This window comes from Phalaenopsis equestris, unplaced genomic scaffold, assembly GCF_001263595.1.
Source record: "Phalaenopsis equestris unplaced genomic scaffold, ASM126359v1 Scaffold000104, whole genome shotgun sequence".
NCBI classification, from domain to species: Eukaryota; Viridiplantae; Streptophyta; class Magnoliopsida; order Asparagales; family Orchidaceae; genus Phalaenopsis; species Phalaenopsis equestris.
The window spans coordinates 429,144-449,077 of record NW_018164546.1 but is presented as its reverse complement, the minus strand read 5'-3'; the positions used below and the strand labels follow the sequence as shown (position 1 = coordinate 449,077).

Below are 19,934 nucleotides of genomic sequence, written 5' to 3'. Positions count from 1 at the left end.
ATATCTCAATAAGCTTTTGTTTCGTTATGTTCTTGAGTACAATGTGCAATATTTAATGCTGACTTATTATTATTATAGTTAGTTTCATAAGTTCATCCCACAATATATTCAAATCATTCAGAAAAAAATTTGAAAAACAATAACTTACATATCTTTTGTGCCATTGCTCAAAATTTTTATTTTGTACTAAACCTTACAACTCGGTCGCTTTTTGGCTGTATAAATAATTCCAGGTTTTCAAGAATACTAATTTGTGCTGTTACCATAGAAATTTATTCTTCGAATGGAGATAATTCACACTTTTTTAGCCATTACCAGTCCTGCAATTATGGACTCATACCTTTGAAATTCAGTCCTGTAATGGACATTACATGCACGTTTTTGAACACCTTAGAAAGCCATACAATTTTGTAATTGATATGTTTATTTGGAAATTCTTCTGTTCTATCTTGTCTTTTCTTGTAAGTTTTTAAGATTCCCAATTGCCATTCATAAGGGAAATCTTCAAGTATTTGATACTGAACTCTTGCTCGAAGTTCAACATGTAGATCCCTTCTTAAAATTTTATGTATGGATTAATAATTGTATAAAGTATGGGAAATCTTCAAGTATTTGATAATGAACTCTTGCTCAAAATTCATCATTTAAATCTTTTCTTGAAATTTTATTTTTAGCTTAATAATTGTATATAGTATTCCATTCGCGTACTGTATATATATATTGTCCCCTTTTATTCTTAGGGCTTCCATATTGAGTTATTAGAACCCTAGGTAAATTAGATTATTGCTGCAACTTTTAACAGTATTTCACTTTTCTTGATCTGTGCAATTTTATGCAATTTTTCCAGAATTCTGAAATCACGGCTTCTGAAAGTGAAACCAAGAGGGACGCCCCAGGTTCTTTGCAGAATGTTGTATCAATGTCCTCGTCTCAAGCTCTGCAGAAAACGTCATTGTTTTTTGCTCTCTGTTCAAAGGTTCTTTCATCTGTAGTTTTTTTTTATTGAACATAATATTTTACAACATGATTTTTGTTTGTGATTCGTAGTTTTTTTTTTTTAATTTTCTGCAGAAACCAAGAATTTTCTGCAGAAACCAAGTCTCAACCAAGTCTCTTTAAACTTATTTTTGATATTTATGGAAGAGCTCCAAAGGCTGTCAAGCAGGTATCTCTCTGTTTTGGAAGGGAAGTGACTTAAATTTTAAAATAGATGAATGACTACTGTAATTTTATCAATCTATTTTAGTATATTTCTTTCCTTTTTCAATCTTTTATACTATTTAAGTTGGCATATTCATAATCAATATTCTAGATTTATGTCATTTAGTGCTGCGCCCCTCCCTATGGGCGATGAAGCGAAAATGACCTATTTGTTCTGTTCAATTATTTTTTTCCCTTTTCTATTTTCTTATAAATCCATTGAACTTCGCTCTTCTAGTTCCATTAAAATGGACGGTGCTGCTTTTTTTATTGTTATGCTTAACATGAATCCACTTTCATGAATGAATTTAAAACACTTTCTTTTTTTTTGGCTTTGGGATACTCAACCCTAGTCAATTTATGAAATGGAAATCATTAAATAATCATGTCACAAGGCTTCAACCTGATGCAACCCAATACAAACTAGTATGGATCTAGAAACTACGGTTGAGTATTTGTAGAAGTCATCTGACTAATCTCTATTTTGTGGAAGAACTTACATTCTTGAGACTTGAAGTTTATATAAAAGTGAAATACACCTTTTCAAAAGATGAGGTATTATCTATTAAAAATTGCACTATTACCATTTTTCAAAAGTAAAATACATCTTTTCATGCATAAATTTAAAACACCGAAGTGCTATTTATGCAAATATGAAAGCTTGTATGTGAGATATATAAATACATAAGAATTGTGTGCCATGTGCGTAAGTTTCTCTTATATATTTTGATATTTATTTTTCTCAAAAATCTTGAATGCAGGCCATTCATCGGCATGTTCCCATCCTTTTGAGAAATGTAGGAGCATCATCAAACGAGCTAAAGCATATAATTTTCAATCCACCTGAAGGATGCGAAAAACTTATTATTCTGGTATACATGATGCTCAGGCTTTTATGCACCCTAGGATTTGGGTAATAAAGATGATGTTTTTAGATTAAATGTTTAAATACATATGTTCCTTATTTTACCTTCAGGTGTTGCAAGTTATCACTGAAGAATCAACAGCTGATGCTGAGCTAATTACGGCTGTTAAGCATTTGTATGAAACAAGAATGAAGGTTATTTCTCTTGAATTCAATTCTTTTGGAAGATATCTGCTCACTAGATTATTATGATAAAATAACTCTTCCATTTAGTTTTTGGGTATTATTTCTTGTTATAATACTGGTTCAGGTGTTGCAAGTCATCACTGAAGAATCAACAGTTGATGCTGAGCTAATTACGACTGTTAAGCATCTGTATGAAACAAGAATGAAGGCTATTTCTCTTGAATTCAATTCTTTTGGGAGACATTTGCTCACTAGATTATTCTCATAAAATAACTCTTCCGTTTAGTTTTTGGGTATTATTTCTTGTTATAATACTAATCCTATTGGTGAATCTTGACAGGATGCAGCGATTTTGATCCCAATACTTTCTTCTCTATCGAAAGATGAGGTATTGTCTATTATTTTAATCCTCCGTGCGCTAATTAAAAGATTTTGTATGCTTATTTGTTTTAGTTTTCCTTTTCAACTTGGGATCCATTAATTAGTGGTGTCTGTAAATTATGTTGGACGGAATTTGCTAAGCTTTATTTAAACATGGTGTAGAATGATTCTTATCTTCTTTAGATGATGGACTGATCTAATTATCATGATTTTATTAGAGTGTGGAAGATTTCAAACATATATTTGTTTACTTATTGCAATTCTTAATAATGGATATGATGTTTTTTGTTGATTCTATTAAAAAAATGCTCTTGCTTCCAATTCTTTCTATTTATTGTTCTTGATAAGTCTATCTGTTTTTAGTATCTTTACTGTTTGGAATACATTATTAGTTTGTAATCTTCCTTGCGGAAACATCTTTATTTTTAACAAATTGGCATGTCTATAACTACAGCCACTACAACCTTTTATACCACTCTTGTGAAAATTATTATCAATATTTATTCTCCCATAAATTCTTTGTGCTTTTGGTCCTTGTGCTTTTGGTCCAGCGCCAATGTCAATTAGTCATATTTTATGGACCGTGACTTGATATGGCTTTTGCTAGGATGTCAATATGTCACAAATTCTAAGTTATAGTAGTCCACTCAATTATTGCAAACTAAACAGTTTCATTGCGATAATGTTTGCAACGGTTTTACAGTGGCTTACAATAGTTAACGCATAAAAAGAAATTTCAGGTATAACATAATTAAGCTTACATCAATGCAAATTTGATTGATATTCTACTTATTTACCCTTTGCATGAGTTTGGATTTGCTTTTATACCCATAGAGTATGCATTTATGGTTTTATTGAGTAAAGCTGTTTCACTTCTTTTGTTTTGAACAGCATTGGTGAAAGTTTGTAAATATCAAAGAATATGATCAGGTGCATTGACTCATACTTCTTGTGTAGTTGGGAATAGCTAGACAAGGAATTCTCAAGTTTTCTAGTGGAAATATTTGATTAATATGCTTGTTCTACCATGACTCATTTGCCACATTTTAGCCTATGCAACACAATATTAGTTTATTACCTAAGTAACCTGGATAAGTGTGAAACTATAAGTATGCTTGTTAATGCAGTGCTAGATGTCTTCTTCAATCATAGTCATATATCATTGTCTTTGTCATTTTAATCTATTTTAAAGCCTTTTTTGGGCAATTTTTTTTGTTTTGTTTTCCAGAAAGTTGTCATTATTCTTTTTGGCAACAACATTCTTGCTGCTTTTCATATAATCAAATTTGCTAGAGGGCTGGTTATAAGGAAGTTATTTTCTTAACCTTTTTCAAATGTTTTTTCCAAAAAAATAAAAATAAAAATAAAAAATTTTTTCAAAGGAAAAAAATATTATCATATCTATAACAATTTTCACAAAATCTATTTTTCACAACAATTGTACAACTAATTTAGCTATAGTTTCCCCGAACAAAAACTTAACTTGTTAGCTTTATGTTATTATTTTTATTTGTCGTTTATTTTGATTTAAAATTGGGGGTATAACGTTCATTTTTGTTGTGGATATACTTTTCATTTTATCATTTTGAGAATTAGTCTTGTTAGGGTAGTTATCACTACTCTTTTAATTAGTAGGACTTAGGTTGCATTTGAGGATGATTAAAGGAATAACTTTATGATTTTTTTTTTTTGTCTTCTACTAGCTATGAAATTCTATAATTCTTTTACCCCTGCATCCCTTCCCTTGAAACATTCATTTATCTTTTCTTCAAGTCTCTACATCTCGCTTTGTCGATTGAGCCTTCCTCTTTGTTTCCCTCTCTCTATTACGATGGCCCAGGCTCTCATCCTCTTAACGCTCATGCTCCTTTTTCTTCATTCTCCTTTGAGTTGTCTTCATCTTTTCTTAAGTGAACTAGGGAATTTCTGTTTTTTTTTTTTTTTTTTGGGTTTTTTATTTTCTTTTTTTCTTTTTCCATTGATGCATAAAGCAAAAAAATGAAGTTTTGTTGTTACTAACTAGAGCACTTGTGATTTGTGCATATATACACATTGTCTATATAATAATATTTTAATTAGCATATTTTTAATCTCATCAGGTACTAATTTTAAGAAAATATGATGTTACATATCATAATCGTGATTTCTAGCTTTTTGAAGCTCAATAAAAATATCAAAGATATGAATAATAGTGCTGACAATATCAGTCAAAAGCTAAAATTAAGAATATTTATGAGATGAAGATCAATTAGAGATAAAGAGACGATTATAGTATAATAATGTGGCCAAGAAGTGTATAGAAGATGCATCAAAAAGCATTCTCACGATGAAGATCGTGAGCAAGGAGCTACTAGTCACTAACAAAAATTAATAAGATGCATAAAGGAAAACTAGTGGGTGAGAGAGCATCAAGAGGAGAGTCATGAACAAGCGACCAACACCAATGAGAGAACACAAAACTAATAAGCAACGACTCGACGAATGTAAAATCTAGTTAGGAGAAGCAAATGATTCCATTAAATGTATTCTAGGATGTTGTTATTGTTTGATTTGAGCATGCAACTCTATGATTCAATGTAACGAAGTAGTGTGAATGTGTGATACTCTCGATTTTCTGCATACTTGTGCTCCTAAAGCGGTGATGCATTAGGTCAGTGCATTGTTTTACTTTAGCACACTTCTATGAAGCATCGATAGGGACACATAGGACATACATATGACCCACTTAGGCCTCCAACCCTCATTTTCCTATCTTCTCTCAGTTTGCTCCTCAATTGGTTAGTTGATTTCATGAGTAGAAATAACGGAAAGTGGAGTTGGTTTTAGGAGTATTTATAGATATGTCATAACGCAGTCATAATGACATGTTATAATTGTATAAAGTATGGCATAACACAGACATATTCCACCCACCTAAGCCTCCAACCACCCTCATTTTCCCATCTTCTTGCTTATGACTCCTAACTTGCACTGCTTCAGACGGTTAATTGATTTCATGAATGTAAATTAAATAAGGTGGAATTAGTGTTTAAGAGGATATGTGTGAGCGTGTTTTTTTTTTTTTTTGGAAAAGGCCCTAGGGAAATTATATTAAAGAGAAAAATGTACAAATAGGTTGTATGAGTGGTCCTAAAAGAAGACACCAACCCGCACGATACAAGGCACACAAAAAACCCAAAAAATAAAAGATAAGTCTTGCCTCTGCCTCGGGTTCTCGGAAGGGAGCCGACTAGCAAATTGGTGAGGTGCGTACCATTACTCGAAGTAACCAAAGTATCATCCATCAAATTCTTGAGCTCAAGTAAGTCTTCTTCTTTCAGGATGTGTAAACCTGTCATTCCTCATTTGAGGATTGATTCATCTGATCGTTAAATTGGTTCAAAGGTGGTCGGACAAGTGTAGACTGTTGCTCATCATAGACCCCATGTGCCTGAGTAACATTAACATCTTGCTCGACCTGATGAGGTAGTAGATAAACAGTAACAATATTGCCACCCGTAACATCAGTGATAGGTTCTAGGGCAGGTGAACTCGTCTCGACGAAAGAAGGTTCCAAAGATGGGGAAACTACAACATTTTGTGGAGGTTGAATGGTTTAACATATGGATAGTGACATCTTCAGGGGTATCCTTTTGATGATCAATACTATCGATAACTTGGAGCATATCAGGACGAGGGGGAATCACTGCCTCTAGCAGAACATTTTGCTTCTTTGGTTTGAGGTGGGGGTGCAGATGACATTGAGAACTGGAGTGACCAAACATAAGATAGTTCGAACAATACAAAGGGAAATACTCAATCACAACCTTTTGTCAATAATCATGGTGTTGTGTGCCTAAACAATTTTCCTCAGAAGTGGTAGAAGTGATATCTCTTACAACGAGTACTCTGACTTCAGATGGACGAGAAAGATTCAAAATAGGAATGCCCATTTTGAGTGGTTTATAATAAGTTGAGGCAATAGAGGAGAACACTTTTTGAGTAAAATAATGAAATTTCAGGTCATGGAGGCGAATCCAGACCAGAATTTTTGGTGGTCCGTCTGTGGGTTAAAGTCCACCGATCATTTCAAAATTTTCATTGCTCTATTTTCAATTCAAATTATCATTTCTAAATCTTCATTGCACTTGTGAAAATTATTATCAATATTCATTCTTCATTGTTAAGTTGAATAAGAATGTGTCTTCCATCTAGAAGTCCAATTTTTTACTCCACAACAAGATGCATAAGCTCAAATTCCTTACGAATAAACTCCATTTTGGGATGACCATAAATAAATTTTTAAACCAAATTCAAACGACATGAGGAAGATTACAATTCTTTGTTGATTACATTCAGCTTCTGTAAAAAAGATGACAGACTTCCAATTCTTCCTACCATGTTACTTGATGTCTTCCTCCAAATCAAACGAAGAAGGGAAATAACACGATTTAAGAGTACCTGAGGCGTGGACTCCTGCAAGGGCGGTAGCATATGATGTGTCCGAAGCCATTATCATAAGAGGGAGGCACGACGAAAGAACAACAAATCTACAGTGGACGGAAGAGCGAAATCTGGAAGGGGCGAAGCAGAAAATGATCCCTGCTAAGTCGGGTAGAGGGCAAAGCAGAAACGACGAGCCGAAGACGGTTGGGGCCAAGCCACAGAAGTCGAAGCCGCGAAACTGGCGCAACTCGATGAGCTCTATGAAGAAAGATGAAACAACCGCGGGAAGACACGAGTCACAGAAGACGGAGCCTCGACGAAGCTCTATGAAGACGACGAAACAGAGTAGACAACTCCCTTTCTTCTTCGAGCAAATACTGTATCAGAAGCTAGGGTTCGCGGTGAGGCGAAACCTTAGCAGAGCCTCTCGTATCTCCCATTTGAAGGCATATGTGTGAGTGTGTGTGTGTGTGTAATATAAAGTAACATTACCAGATGAGTCTTCGTTTTCGCTTTGCTAGGGTTTCCGCTCATGGAGAACCCTAGCTCGATACAAACGACTGCTTTTTCGCTTGTTTTGTTCCTTTTTGTCTTCGTCATCGGCTCTGGCTGGCAGAGGAGCTCGCGCTGCTTCGAGTCTGCTTGTCTGTTGCGTCATCTGCGGTGGAGGAGACGCGTCGTCGTCTTCTACATCTGATTTGTCGTCTGCTTCAAGCATCTTGCGCTTTGCCGTTTCGTCGTCTGCTCGACTGCTCCGCCAGAGTTTCTGCTCAACCTGCTCGACCGCTAGCGTCTCGTTCGTAGGCGGCAGTCGCTGCAATGCTTGTGTGAAGCACGATAATGGCCTCAGGGCTTTCCCACGCTGCCGCCCTCACTGGTGATAACTCCGCCAAACTCTTCTATTCTACAGTGGTTCACAAACGCAACTCCTCTTTCCACCTTGCAAATAGTCCAATATTCCCGCAGATGTACTATGATTCTGTTGCAGGATGTGAATATTGCAATTTCATCAAAAAAGTAGAGAAAAAGACGGGCAAACCAGCAATATTCTTCTCTGACGCTGAAATTTCAAATCGTGCAGGAAAATACAAATTTACACTAGTTAGAAAGTTCCAATTAGGTTGCAGAAAGTACTAGTTAGAAAGTTCCAATTAGGTTGCCCTAAGATGAAGATTATCAGGAAGATTTTTGAAGATTTCGAACTGGTTGGAGATTGACAGTTGGGTCATTTCGACGGACGATATTTTATGATATAGCTGAACATAGAAGATGATTACACAAGGATTTTCTCAAAGAAATTCATCACAATCGAGGGTAAATATATGAAATTGATCAAATAGACCCCTAATTTTGTTACCAGTCCAGAACCCCCAATTGCGCCTATTTGGTTCTCATTACCTAAACTCAAGCTTCAATTCTTTGACCTACCTATCTTATATGCAATTGGGACTATCCTTGAAAAATCTTTGCTGGTAGACTTACCTACAGTTCATTTCTCAAGACCCTCTATTGCAAAGATTTTGATTGAAAGTGATATTACACTACCAGATATAGAAGAAGTCTGGTTTGACTTTGCTCACAATGGTGCTCACAATGGTTATTGCAATGGTATTGGCAAAAAATCATTATGGAACAAAAACCATACTACTGCAAACACTGTAAGATGTTTGGACACCCATAGTAGAAATATTTCATATTGCACCCACAGTTGAGAATCAATAGTCAAAAGCAGAAACATGTTATTAGTGCATCCCACATGCTTGAACGCGCTCCTAACAAATCTAATGACAACCAACCTGAGGAGGGAATCACCACAAGACAAGAGTTGGTTTTTACCTCTGGGATCCTTTCTCCTGACCATACTACAACGGATAATGTTCAAACCGAAAATCAGGATAGACTAGCATCTCCTATTCAGGAAGCATCAGGTGCAGAGGTGACAATTCACCCTTCACATACACTGGAACCTATCACTGTGATAACGACTGTCTTTCCTTATACTGTGGTTCTAATATCTAATAAGACCGATGATCACATGAGTCAGTCTTCAGATGAAGAATAGCAGGTTTACACTTCTCGGAGGAGGAAGAAGGCTGGGGGCACACTCCAATTTGGAAACTTAATGGATAATACTTTTGTCACTCCTGACAATGACACGACTCTTCAAAGTTTGTTATCTGGCTCCGCTCCTAAAACTAGAGCAAAAGTCATGACTAAATTGGCTCGTCCCTAGCTATTTGTTTGCTGCATATTTTAAATTTGTTTTAAATTTTTATTGAGTTTATCTGTATCTTTTTGTTGGGGTATTACTGTACTTGGTGTCGTATGGGTAGGGTGCCTCTATTGGACTCTCTCATACAACATTTATGTATCCTTTTTTCAATAAAATCAGCCCTTGGGCTTTTCTATATATAAATCTTTCATTGCATGCTTGATTTAGTTGAATGTGGAGTAAAGCATAATGCTTTAGTTAAGGGAATTGGAACATTACACTAAAATATATTCAATTACTTTTATTAAAATGTTAATTAATATAAATTAATATACATATTTATATGCATTTTTTTATCAAAACAATCAGCAAATATAAGATTTTATAAAACTATTTTTATTCCTTCTCATGAAGCATGAAAATTTTATGGCCATTTTGATATTGCTTTTGTATGCTACTAGCTTTTTTGAATGTTGCCCTTAATCAGTTAATTGTTGTAGATGAGGATATTCAGTTGTTTATTTGACAACATTTAATTCACTTTACTAGAATTCTTCTCACTCCAAGGGAATTGATGCGATGTGAATTATCTACTTTTGTTCTTAGTCACTAGACATTTGGTTTGCCAGTTTAGTGTTTTTGACATGGCTATTTTTTATTTTTAGTATTTGTTAAGGATAAAATAATAATTTTTTTGATAGAAATATTTTCCATTTTGCCGTTGCTGTTAACTTTATAGATTGTCCATGCCTGAGGTTATAATTGATGGTGATTGATAATGGAATAGATATATGGATTTTCTTTGATGACCTTTCTCAATTGTCCCCACTTCCTCTAATCCATGTAGTTTTCCTTTTTCACACATTCATCCTTCTCCGTGAGGAATTCATTTAAGTAGTGTTATTAAAAGTACATTTTAGGAGTGAAGCTAGCAAAGCAATGCGTTGGCCTAATAACATTGCTTGCTTAGAAGCTCAAGACTGTATCATTGCATGTGCAACATGTCATAGTGTTATGCTCTTGAATTTGTTTAAAAATATAAGCATAATTCACATTTCATAGTTTGGTTAAGCATTATTTAAATAATTAGGGCATGAAGTTCACTGTTTCCTCTCTAGTTGCTGGAGTTGCTAACTCATTGCTTGTTGGTTTTTTGTTCTCTTGCATTGGAGCTAGCCACTTTTTGGTGTTCCTATTTTCAGGTTCTCTCACCTGCTAGTAATTTTTACGCGTCTTTTGTCGAATCATGCTGGTAGTGTTAGTGGTGTTTGTAGTTCTCCACTAGATTTTTTGAGAATGTATTTTAATGTATCCTTTGTATGATTCTTAGTGCCTCATGTTTATATTGCCCCTACCTCTTGATCTATTGTTGGTTGTTCAATTTGATGAGTGTTTTTTATTTTAGCTATTCTTTCATCACATCCATATTTATTTTATTTTTTTATCTTTTGAAGAGCAAGTATCACTGTGATTGAATGTATTAATATATACTGAAAAGTATTACTTGATGTAGTTTAAATTTTGTAAATTAAATAATACATGCTGATAAGATATGTTTATATGAGAAAGGTCATGAATGTTGTATTTAGTAAAAGTGTCGTTTCATTTTATGTTTGGCACATTGAAGCAAGAAGGAATCTTTACACATTACATTGCACTTATCGCTTTGAAAACATTACATTTAATTCTTATTTTCAATCTCTTTTTCTCTTTCTATTCTTTTTCCTTCATCAAATTGTTCCTCTTTCAGCATTCATTCTATCAAATTCCATCAAATTCCATTAAATTTGTTGCCTTTGCTACTCGTTGATCATCACCAACACCTCAAAAACTGCCCCCGTGTTCTTCTTGTTTATACAATTAAATCCATAATTTATGATATATTAATGCAATCTTAAAACTAGTAAATTTATTGAGTCCATTATCATCGTATACTATTTCCAATAAAATAATACTTCATTCCAACTATTTGGTTTCAATTTATGAATCCCTATTCTATATTCATATTTTTTAAGTGCATAAGACTTTAAACCTATTTTGAGCAGATATATTTCAATTTTTCTTATGTTACTATTGATATATCCCTTTTCATTATAATCACAAATTTAATTTTATAGATCCTTTTTTTTTGTCCAACTTTTACCTTTCATGCTGCATGCCAAAATTACCTGTCTATTTTGCACTACCTGAACTTCAATAGATGCTCCTTCCACATTTGTCTAATATGATATTTTCTTGTTTTATCCTTCAGAGAAAAACAATGTTTGGATTCCAAATAAAAATTATATTTAATATCAAAATGGAAACTTTACCATTCATTGCATTGAGACTGTTACTGTGAATCAAATTCATGATCCAAGTTACAATGTAGGAAACCTAGCTTATATCCTCAAATAAAATTTGGATGATGTCTTTATTATAATGATACTATAGGTAAAAATGGATAGGTATTGATGATCTTGGATTCTTAAATTATCTTCTTTGAGCATTGAAATTTTTAATTATAGTGTCTGTAGAAACTCAATTATCTAATGAGCATTCAGCAGGTTGATGTCTTTTTCTGGGTCAATAATGTCTTTATAAATTGAAATTAGTATGAAGTTCTTCCTTTCTATTCTAATGAATATTTTGGTAAAACCTTTCTTACATATCATTAAAAAAATTGGCGTCTGGAAATCTATTTATATGCAAATACTACATTTTAAAACGTACTCTGAAGTAAATAGTTAGTAATCATTTGTGATGTCAGTTAATCTTGATGTGGTTATGCAATGCGTAAGATATGAAGTTTAAAAATTTCGTAATGGGTTATTATTTTTTCTTAAAGGTGCAGTATTATTATCATGCTGTTTGTTGTAAGCTGGATTTTGCTTTACCATGGAATTTGTAACGCCGTATTATAATTTTTTGACAGATTTTTTTTTTGCATTATTTTTTTCAGGTTTTACCAATATTTCCAAGGCTTGTTGAGCTTCCAATTGAGAAATTCCAAGCTGCATTAGCTTGCATTCTTCAGGTAGTAGATAATATATCTACAATTTTATGCCTATAAAACTTCCCTGGACTTTTAGAGTGTAACGAATTCATGCTTTTTCATACAATTCATTGTTGTAAACGGAAGCAAGTCATGCGTTTGATCCACACCTTTTATCAGTGTTGCAATTATTTAAAAAAAAAAAAAAACTAAATGTGTAAAGTAGCTGTTTTTACGTGCGAAAGTGTTTTTATTATTTTTTTCAGATCAAATTTTCCCCAATTTTTGGATTGATCTATCCTCTACTAAGCCAGAATTAGCTTTATGATGAACATGTATTGCGGTACAAATGGATATCAAGACTGTTCCTATGTGGATAAAATAATTAGCTTTTGTAAACAGATAAAGGTGTCATTTTCGTCATACAAGTCTTGGAGAAATTATTTTATTATTTATGAATCTTTAGGGTTTATCATCTATTTCGGTTTCATTAGCTGGACTTACATGTCAATGTTGCTGAAGCAAGCTTGGCTTAGTTTTGGATCAAAATTTAAAGGATGCTCAGTCATAGAGAGTTATATTAAAACAAACTTTTTATAAAATATACATTGCACTGCCCAATTATTTTGGCACCAAACATAGATCAATATAAATACGAGACTTGTATCCATAACTTGAACTGGTAAGTATGTTGTTCTTCTAATGCTTGTATTGTATATTGGGGTGATGCATGTAGAGAGAGGGAATCTAAACAGGGTGATGTGTTGATCTTATTAGTTTATTATGGCAACAAGAAGTAATAAATGATGTGGTAGCTTTTTCCCGTATAGTTTTCTCGTAATATTGTAGCTGCTACAATACCACGGGAAATATATTGTGAGAGACGAGAGTCAGGCCGTCGAAATAGTCTCATTTTCCTTTCTTCTTCCTTCTTTCTTGTTATTACTCATTTTTTTTAGTTATTCGCTATATATGTGTATATTAGAGTTTGGATTAATAGTTTTTTTCATGTGCTTTGTTCCGAGACAGCCGTCGGCTTCTCTTTTTCTCTTCGAGGGTTATATCTTGGTCTCCAGGTGGTGTTTGTCCTTCCTCAACTCCTCTGAATCCCTCCCGTTTTGCTGCCTCGTATTCCCCATCGTTGCAGGCATGCCCTGCAACAATTCTGTTGCTGTCTCCCTGCAGTTCCTTGCCGTCTATCCATTATTCTCGCTGTTGCAGCCCTCAGACAATCCTCATGTGGCTGTCCTGCAGTCCCACACCTTCACCGTCGCTGTTGTCGCTATTCCCACTCATTGCCGCCGCCCGGAAACGGTAGTTTTGGGCTTTTTTTACTGTTCCAGCCACCTGGCAAGTTATTCTCCTCATTCCAGCTTGTTGCCATCGTCGCAACGTCCCAACACTTCCCCCTTGCTGCTTTCCCACCGTCCAGCTGTCCCAAACAACAAACTTCTGCTATTTAAACTGCCTAGCCTTGCTACCCGACCATTCGAACGACATAATCATTGTCGCTCTTCTACGATAGCCCGGAAACCCCCTTCCGTACTTTGTCGTCACCTCACCCAATCCTCTAACTGTTACTGCCATCACTCGGGAACAACCCTAACGCGAGTATGCGTGCCGTGTGTGTTCTATTTTTCCTTTCAAGTGTGTTGTTTGTAACTGTTTATTTGCTTTTAGTAATATTATTTGTTTTTCTGACTTGGTTTGGGTTAACTCCCGTATCATTTGGTATTAGAGCTAGCATAACCCTAGTTCTATTCTATGGTTTCCTAGCATCTGTCTTATCCCTCTACAAAATTTTTTCTTTCTTATTCCCAAACCTTATTCACATTTTGACCTAACCTTAATTCTTCTTTGCTGATTTTCAACATCAGCAACTCCAAATCAAACTCTTGACACCGTTGATTAGTTCACTACACCCTTTTTCACCCCCCAGTCTAAACTCTAAACATGCCACCAAGGAGATGCACACCTGAGCTTACTTGGGGGGAGATACATCAAGAGATCTGCTGACTTTGGCAGAGGCTTGTAGACATTGAGGATGAAACCCAGAGGGAGATTACCCTCGACCGGGATCGAGAGAGTCATAGGGGAGGCAAAGACGAAGATTTGAATCCCTTTAATCGGGGAGGACTTTAGTGATGTAGAAGATCGGCCCAAGCACTGTGGAATCTAATATCAAAGAAGGCCGAGAGAAGAGCCAACTTAGGAAAGATTGGAGAATCTTAAGATGAATCGAGAGATAGAGCTCTAATTTCTACCAGCTTACTACAGACTGAAAATTCGGACATGTTTTTCAGAAGTATACATACCACATCACCGAGCAACAACCCATCTTACAGGCAGAATTCAATCTTGTAATCTTACAACAAGAGTACACCCAGGAGAACACCCAAAACGATGTTGTCATAGGAAAATCTGATTCAGAGTAGAGAACATGTGGAAACAATCCACATTTTTAAGGGTCTGTTTGGGGCAGCTGCAGCTTATTGAATAATCTGCTCATAAGTTGATTAAAAATAATCTGCTGATAAGCAAGGTGTGGTAGCCATTTAAAATTTGTATTTTTTTGAAAAAGCTAGACTACTTCTAGAAAACTGCCACCACACCTAGATAGGTGCTGTGTGAAAATGCTGCTTTCAGCGTTTTCAAAACGCATAAGCTGCCAAAACTCAATTTACCCAAACAGTTCAGATGCGTTTTCAAAACGCCACCGCACCACATAAGCTACCCCAAATGGACCCTTCAACAAGGTTATAGACCCTTTCACCACTAAGAAGTGTTTCAAGTGTCACGGATTTAGACATTTTGAATCGAACTGTACAATCAAGGGGGTGATCTAGTTCACTGAGCAGAGCATTCATGAAAATTTGGGTAATGACATAGTAGACATTGAAGATTGTGATGACACAAAGGAGGACCAACTTCCACTTGAGGAAAAGAGGCGCGTAATTCTAGCTAAGCCCGTAGAAGAGACTTCGGGTATGTTTTATCCAGCTTATCCTGATAATATGCTGATCAACAGTTTATCTTATTGGCTAGCTGTTTGGTTTGTGTGTTTTGAAAACAACTAATTCTTGATAAATGATCATTGGGGCAGCTGCAATTTATCCAGCTTATCCTGATAATATGCTGATCAGCAGTTTATCTTATTGGCTAGCTGTTTGGTTTGTGCGTTTTGAAAACAACTAATTCTTGATAAATGATCATTTTGCCCCTGTTCTGGGTAAGCTGTTTGTTTTGTACATTTGGAAAACAACTGATTTGCAGCTTTTTGTAGATAAAAGACCATTCTGACAGGCGCAGTGTTGTTGTTTACACTAGAACTTTGACGACTACACATTTGACAGTTCAGAACAAAAAATATCATTTTATAACAGTAAAAAATTATAATAGTTTCAATAATTTTATTTAATTATAAAAAAAAAGTCAAATTTGTTCTTAAAAAAATCCAGAGGAATTGAGGCATATAAATTTGGACAGATCTCGAGACAACAAGTATGAAGGCTATTAAAACATTAATCAAGCATTTCTCAAACTATCAAAGTGTGGAAGTAACGATTGCCAACAACAAAGTTTTGTGGCACAGTTAGCAGGTTATATATTTGACGTTGATGCGAAGATTCATTGCCAATTTGTGTCATCCTCATGTTTCTTACTGACGTAAGATCATCAACCGTTGTTGATGGTTGGATGCAAGAATAAAAAACCAAAGTTTGAAATTTTGAAATGAATCATGCTTTAGCAAATGTTTAGCAAATGATTGTAATACAAGCAAATGATTGTAATACATGAATTGTTTGATTATTAATATATATGTACCAATCTCAACGCAAATCCAACAAAGTTAAAATCCATCCCAAACAAATTTTGATTGGCCCAAATTTTCTCCAATATCTATATCATGTCGGGCGGAAAATAAAGCCTTAAATTTTAGAAAATTTACATGCCATAGAGTAGTTCTTTTTCATAGGACACAATAAATCTTGTAGTGTTCTAAGAGCAAATAAATATTAAGAGCAATTCTAATAGATCAACTGACAGGGAAAAACAAATTTAAGGAAACATGATCCAGCTAATTGCATGCAAAATCTTCAAATAAAAATGAAGTGAGATAATTGCATGCAAAATCTTCAAATAAAAATGAAGTGCAATATAAATTCTTCAGCAACAAACGGAAAAAACACAACAATCAATATACAGACATCTTATTCACATAAACAGACAAAAAAATTCAATCTCTGAATTGCAGTTTTTAATCATTCAATTGTGTCGTTAGCCAAAAATTTACTAAACTAAACCAATTCAAAAGTGAATTTCTGCAACTTACAGAATTCAAATAAAATAAAGAAAATCACAGAGGGATCCTGAAATCTAACCTAAAAGGACTCTCCGAGAGTCAATAGCAATACAAGATTGAATTGAACATCAATCCACACTTCCTTATGCCGCCTACACCGAGATCTGCCGCTCCTACTCCGAATGCGAAAGCCCGACCAAGCACAAAGAACATGACAACAAAGCTGAGAATTATGGGAAATCAACTGAAAATTACGGGAAATCAGTTGAGAACTACGCCGATTTTCTTTTCTTGCATCGAAACGAAATTGATTCAGGCGAGACAAATCACAGGGGAAGAATTGCAGGAGATCAAAGGGTAGATTGCGATTGGAAGACAGAAACGCGAGACGCGGGGTCGTATCCACGTTCGACGTCTAATACATTTTAAAAACGTCGTTTCCTTAAATTCACGTAAAACACTCGAAATGAACACCTCCATGGCGTTTTGAAAACGTACAAGCGACAAATAAGCTGCCCCAAATGCTCCTTTCAACTGATTTCACGGTGAGTGTCCAAGGTAGTTTTGAATTTGAGGAATTAAAACCAGAGGCATGCCAACTCCATGTAAGAGAAATTTTGATCATTTAGATTTGTAAACTCATTTTTGATTTACCCTACCGAGGGAGGCCCAACACGTCAGAATTGGGGTCATTTTGGGCCATGTCTTGAAGATTACATGAAGTTATTCAGATGTTAGATTTTGTTCAACATGGTACCATCTGTAGATGTCCAGACAATAGTAATGAATCTCAGCTTTAAAATGTGTATTAGGAGCTTAATTGGGAAGAACATTCTTCAATGGGATCTAGGTTCTATCTATAAAGAAGGTCTCTCCTGAGTGGTTGCTAACGAGAGGGGTGCAGCCTGCCACAAATTTCACCCCAGAGTTTATTTATCCTCACATATTGATTTATCAGCTACACTCCGTTGAGCATGAAGAGGGGAAGCAACAGTTTACAAATGAGATGGCTCGATACCTGATTTGTGAGAATACTCGTCTATCTACAGTGTCAACTCAGGTTGTGCCAAAAGAGAATATATACATTTTCTACCAGAATGTGCTTTGGAATGACAACACCCACTTGATCGATCTACCAGGGGACAACAATATCTCCGCTACCTCAACTTGGCAAACTTGACTTTGTGCTATGAGGAGCCACAAGATTTGACGAATGAAGTTGAAGCTCCCTTAACCCCTGGAAATTGACGCGGGAGTTTTTTCGTGTATAGTTTTCTTGTGGTACTGTAGCTACTATTGTACCGCTAGAATACCTATAGTGGGAGATGAGAGTCGAGCCGCTGAAATAGTTCCGTTGTCCCTTCTTATTCTACCTTTCCTATTATCCTTCTTTCCCTTTTAGTCATTTGTTATATATGTGTGTATTAGGGTTTGGATTAGTATTTTTTTCATTTGCTTTGTACCTTCTTCCCTTCGAGGGTTATATTTTAGTGTTTAGGTGGTGCTTTGGTTGTATCTTGGTCTCCAGGTGGCGTTTATCTTTCTCCCACTTTTCCACATTCATCCCGTATTGGTGCCTCGCATTCCCTATCGCTGCAGGCCGACCCGACAACAATCTTGTTATATTCTCTCTGCGGATATTCTCTGTCCAACCATCCTTCTCGTTGCGGAAGCCCCTGGAGGGTCCTTCTGTGGCTGTCCCGTACTCTCACTCCTTTACCGCCCCTACAGTTGTCATTTCTGCTTACTGTTGCCGCTCGGAAACAACAGTTTTGGCTATTTCCTACTTTTTCAGCCACTCGACCAGCTGTTCCACTCATTCCAACTTGCTACCATCTCTGCAACACCTCCCTCTTGTTGCTATCCCGCTGTCCAACCGACCCAAACAGTAAACCACCGATGTTTGGACTGTCTTCCCTTGCTTCCCGACCATTTCGACAACTCATAATTGTTGTCGCTCTTCTACTATAGCATGAAAAACCCCTTCCCTACTTTGCCACACCCTCACCCAGTTCTCTAACTGTCACCACCATCCCCCGAGAGCTGCCCTAACATGATTATGCATGTCGTGTGTGTTTAATTTTCTCTTTTATGTGTGTTGGTTGTAACCATTTATTTGCTTTTAGTAATACTATTTGTTTTTTTGTTCTGATTTGGGTTAACTCCAGCATCATTAAGGTTTCATAGAATTCATTATATATTCTTGTTTTGGATGCAGTACAAAGATATTTTTTCTAATTAATATATGATGAAGATTGTAAGGGTGATGTGTATGATGTAGTGGATTTATAATCAACCTTGAAACTTGGCGATCAGGGTATGCAGCGAAGTTGCGAAGAATGGTTGAAATTGGAAAAAATAATAATAAAATAAAGATAACTACCAGTAATTTTTCAAGCTTTTGTTGTCAAATCCTCAATGCAAAGTGTTGAATCCCTAAACCAAGGAGAATGAAATGTTAAGACTCAACCATCAGGGTAAGAATTTCTAAAGAACTCAAAATTTTGTTAATCCAGTAAATTTTTCTATCCATATGTGGGATGTTTTGTTTATAAAGAAACAAAACTCTTTTTTATGGATGAGGTGTGATTATCCTTATTCCATTTTACTACAACAACAAAACAACATGCCCTTATCCTACTAATGGAGTCCGCTACATGAATCTTTTCTTTCCATTGTGTCCTATTGAATGTCATATTTTTATTTAATTCTAATAAATTAAGACCATTTCTTATACAACATGCCTCATTCTTTTTCATGTCTATCTCTACCTTTTTTTAACAAAAGTCAAATTTAAAACATCTCTCCTAACTGGGTCATAAGATGGTCGACATTTAATGTGAACTAGCCATCTAAGACAACTTTCTCTAATATTGTTTGTTGTTGGAGCTAACCTGATCATTCTCATCACAGTAACATTTAATTTTATGCTTCTCTTTTATAGGCCAACATTCCTTGACATGAAGCATTATAGGCCTCACTACAATCTTATAAAAATTTTTGTTTAAGTCTAAGAGGTACTTTTTTATCGCACAATAACTCCATGCATTCCTCTGCTCAACCATTCAACTTGAATTCTACTGATAACATCCTCATCTATATCACCATCACTTTCAACATTAGACCTGAGATATCTAAAACATTCACTCCTTTTAATGACTCGATCACCTATTTTACTACCCCACTACTAGTTCTACCAGTAAATTACATTATATGTATTCAATTTTAGATATACTCAAACTAAAGCCTTTACACTCTAAATTTGACCTCCACAATACAAGTTTTTTTCAGAACTATTTCCACAAGAAGGATATCATCAGCGAAAAGCATTCACCAAGGTACAAAGTCCTGTAAATATCCGATAAGAATTTCCATAACTAAAGAAAAA

The 19,934-nt window shown here is 35.3% G+C and overlaps 1 protein-coding gene across 1 annotated transcript in view; it reads left to right on the top strand.

Moving 5' to 3' along the window:
* The window catches only part of LOC110020585, a 100,701-nt gene that overhangs the window by 60,173 nt on the left and 20,594 nt on the right, over positions 1-19,934 (top strand). The window contains 6 exon segments of the mRNA XM_020718736.1: positions 848-977; positions 1,104-1,165; positions 1,962-2,072; positions 2,177-2,260; positions 2,592-2,639; positions 12,211-12,285. Of these exon segments, the coding sequence (XP_020574395.1) occupies positions 848-977; positions 1,104-1,165; positions 1,962-2,072; positions 2,177-2,260; positions 2,592-2,639; positions 12,211-12,285 (510 nt within the window).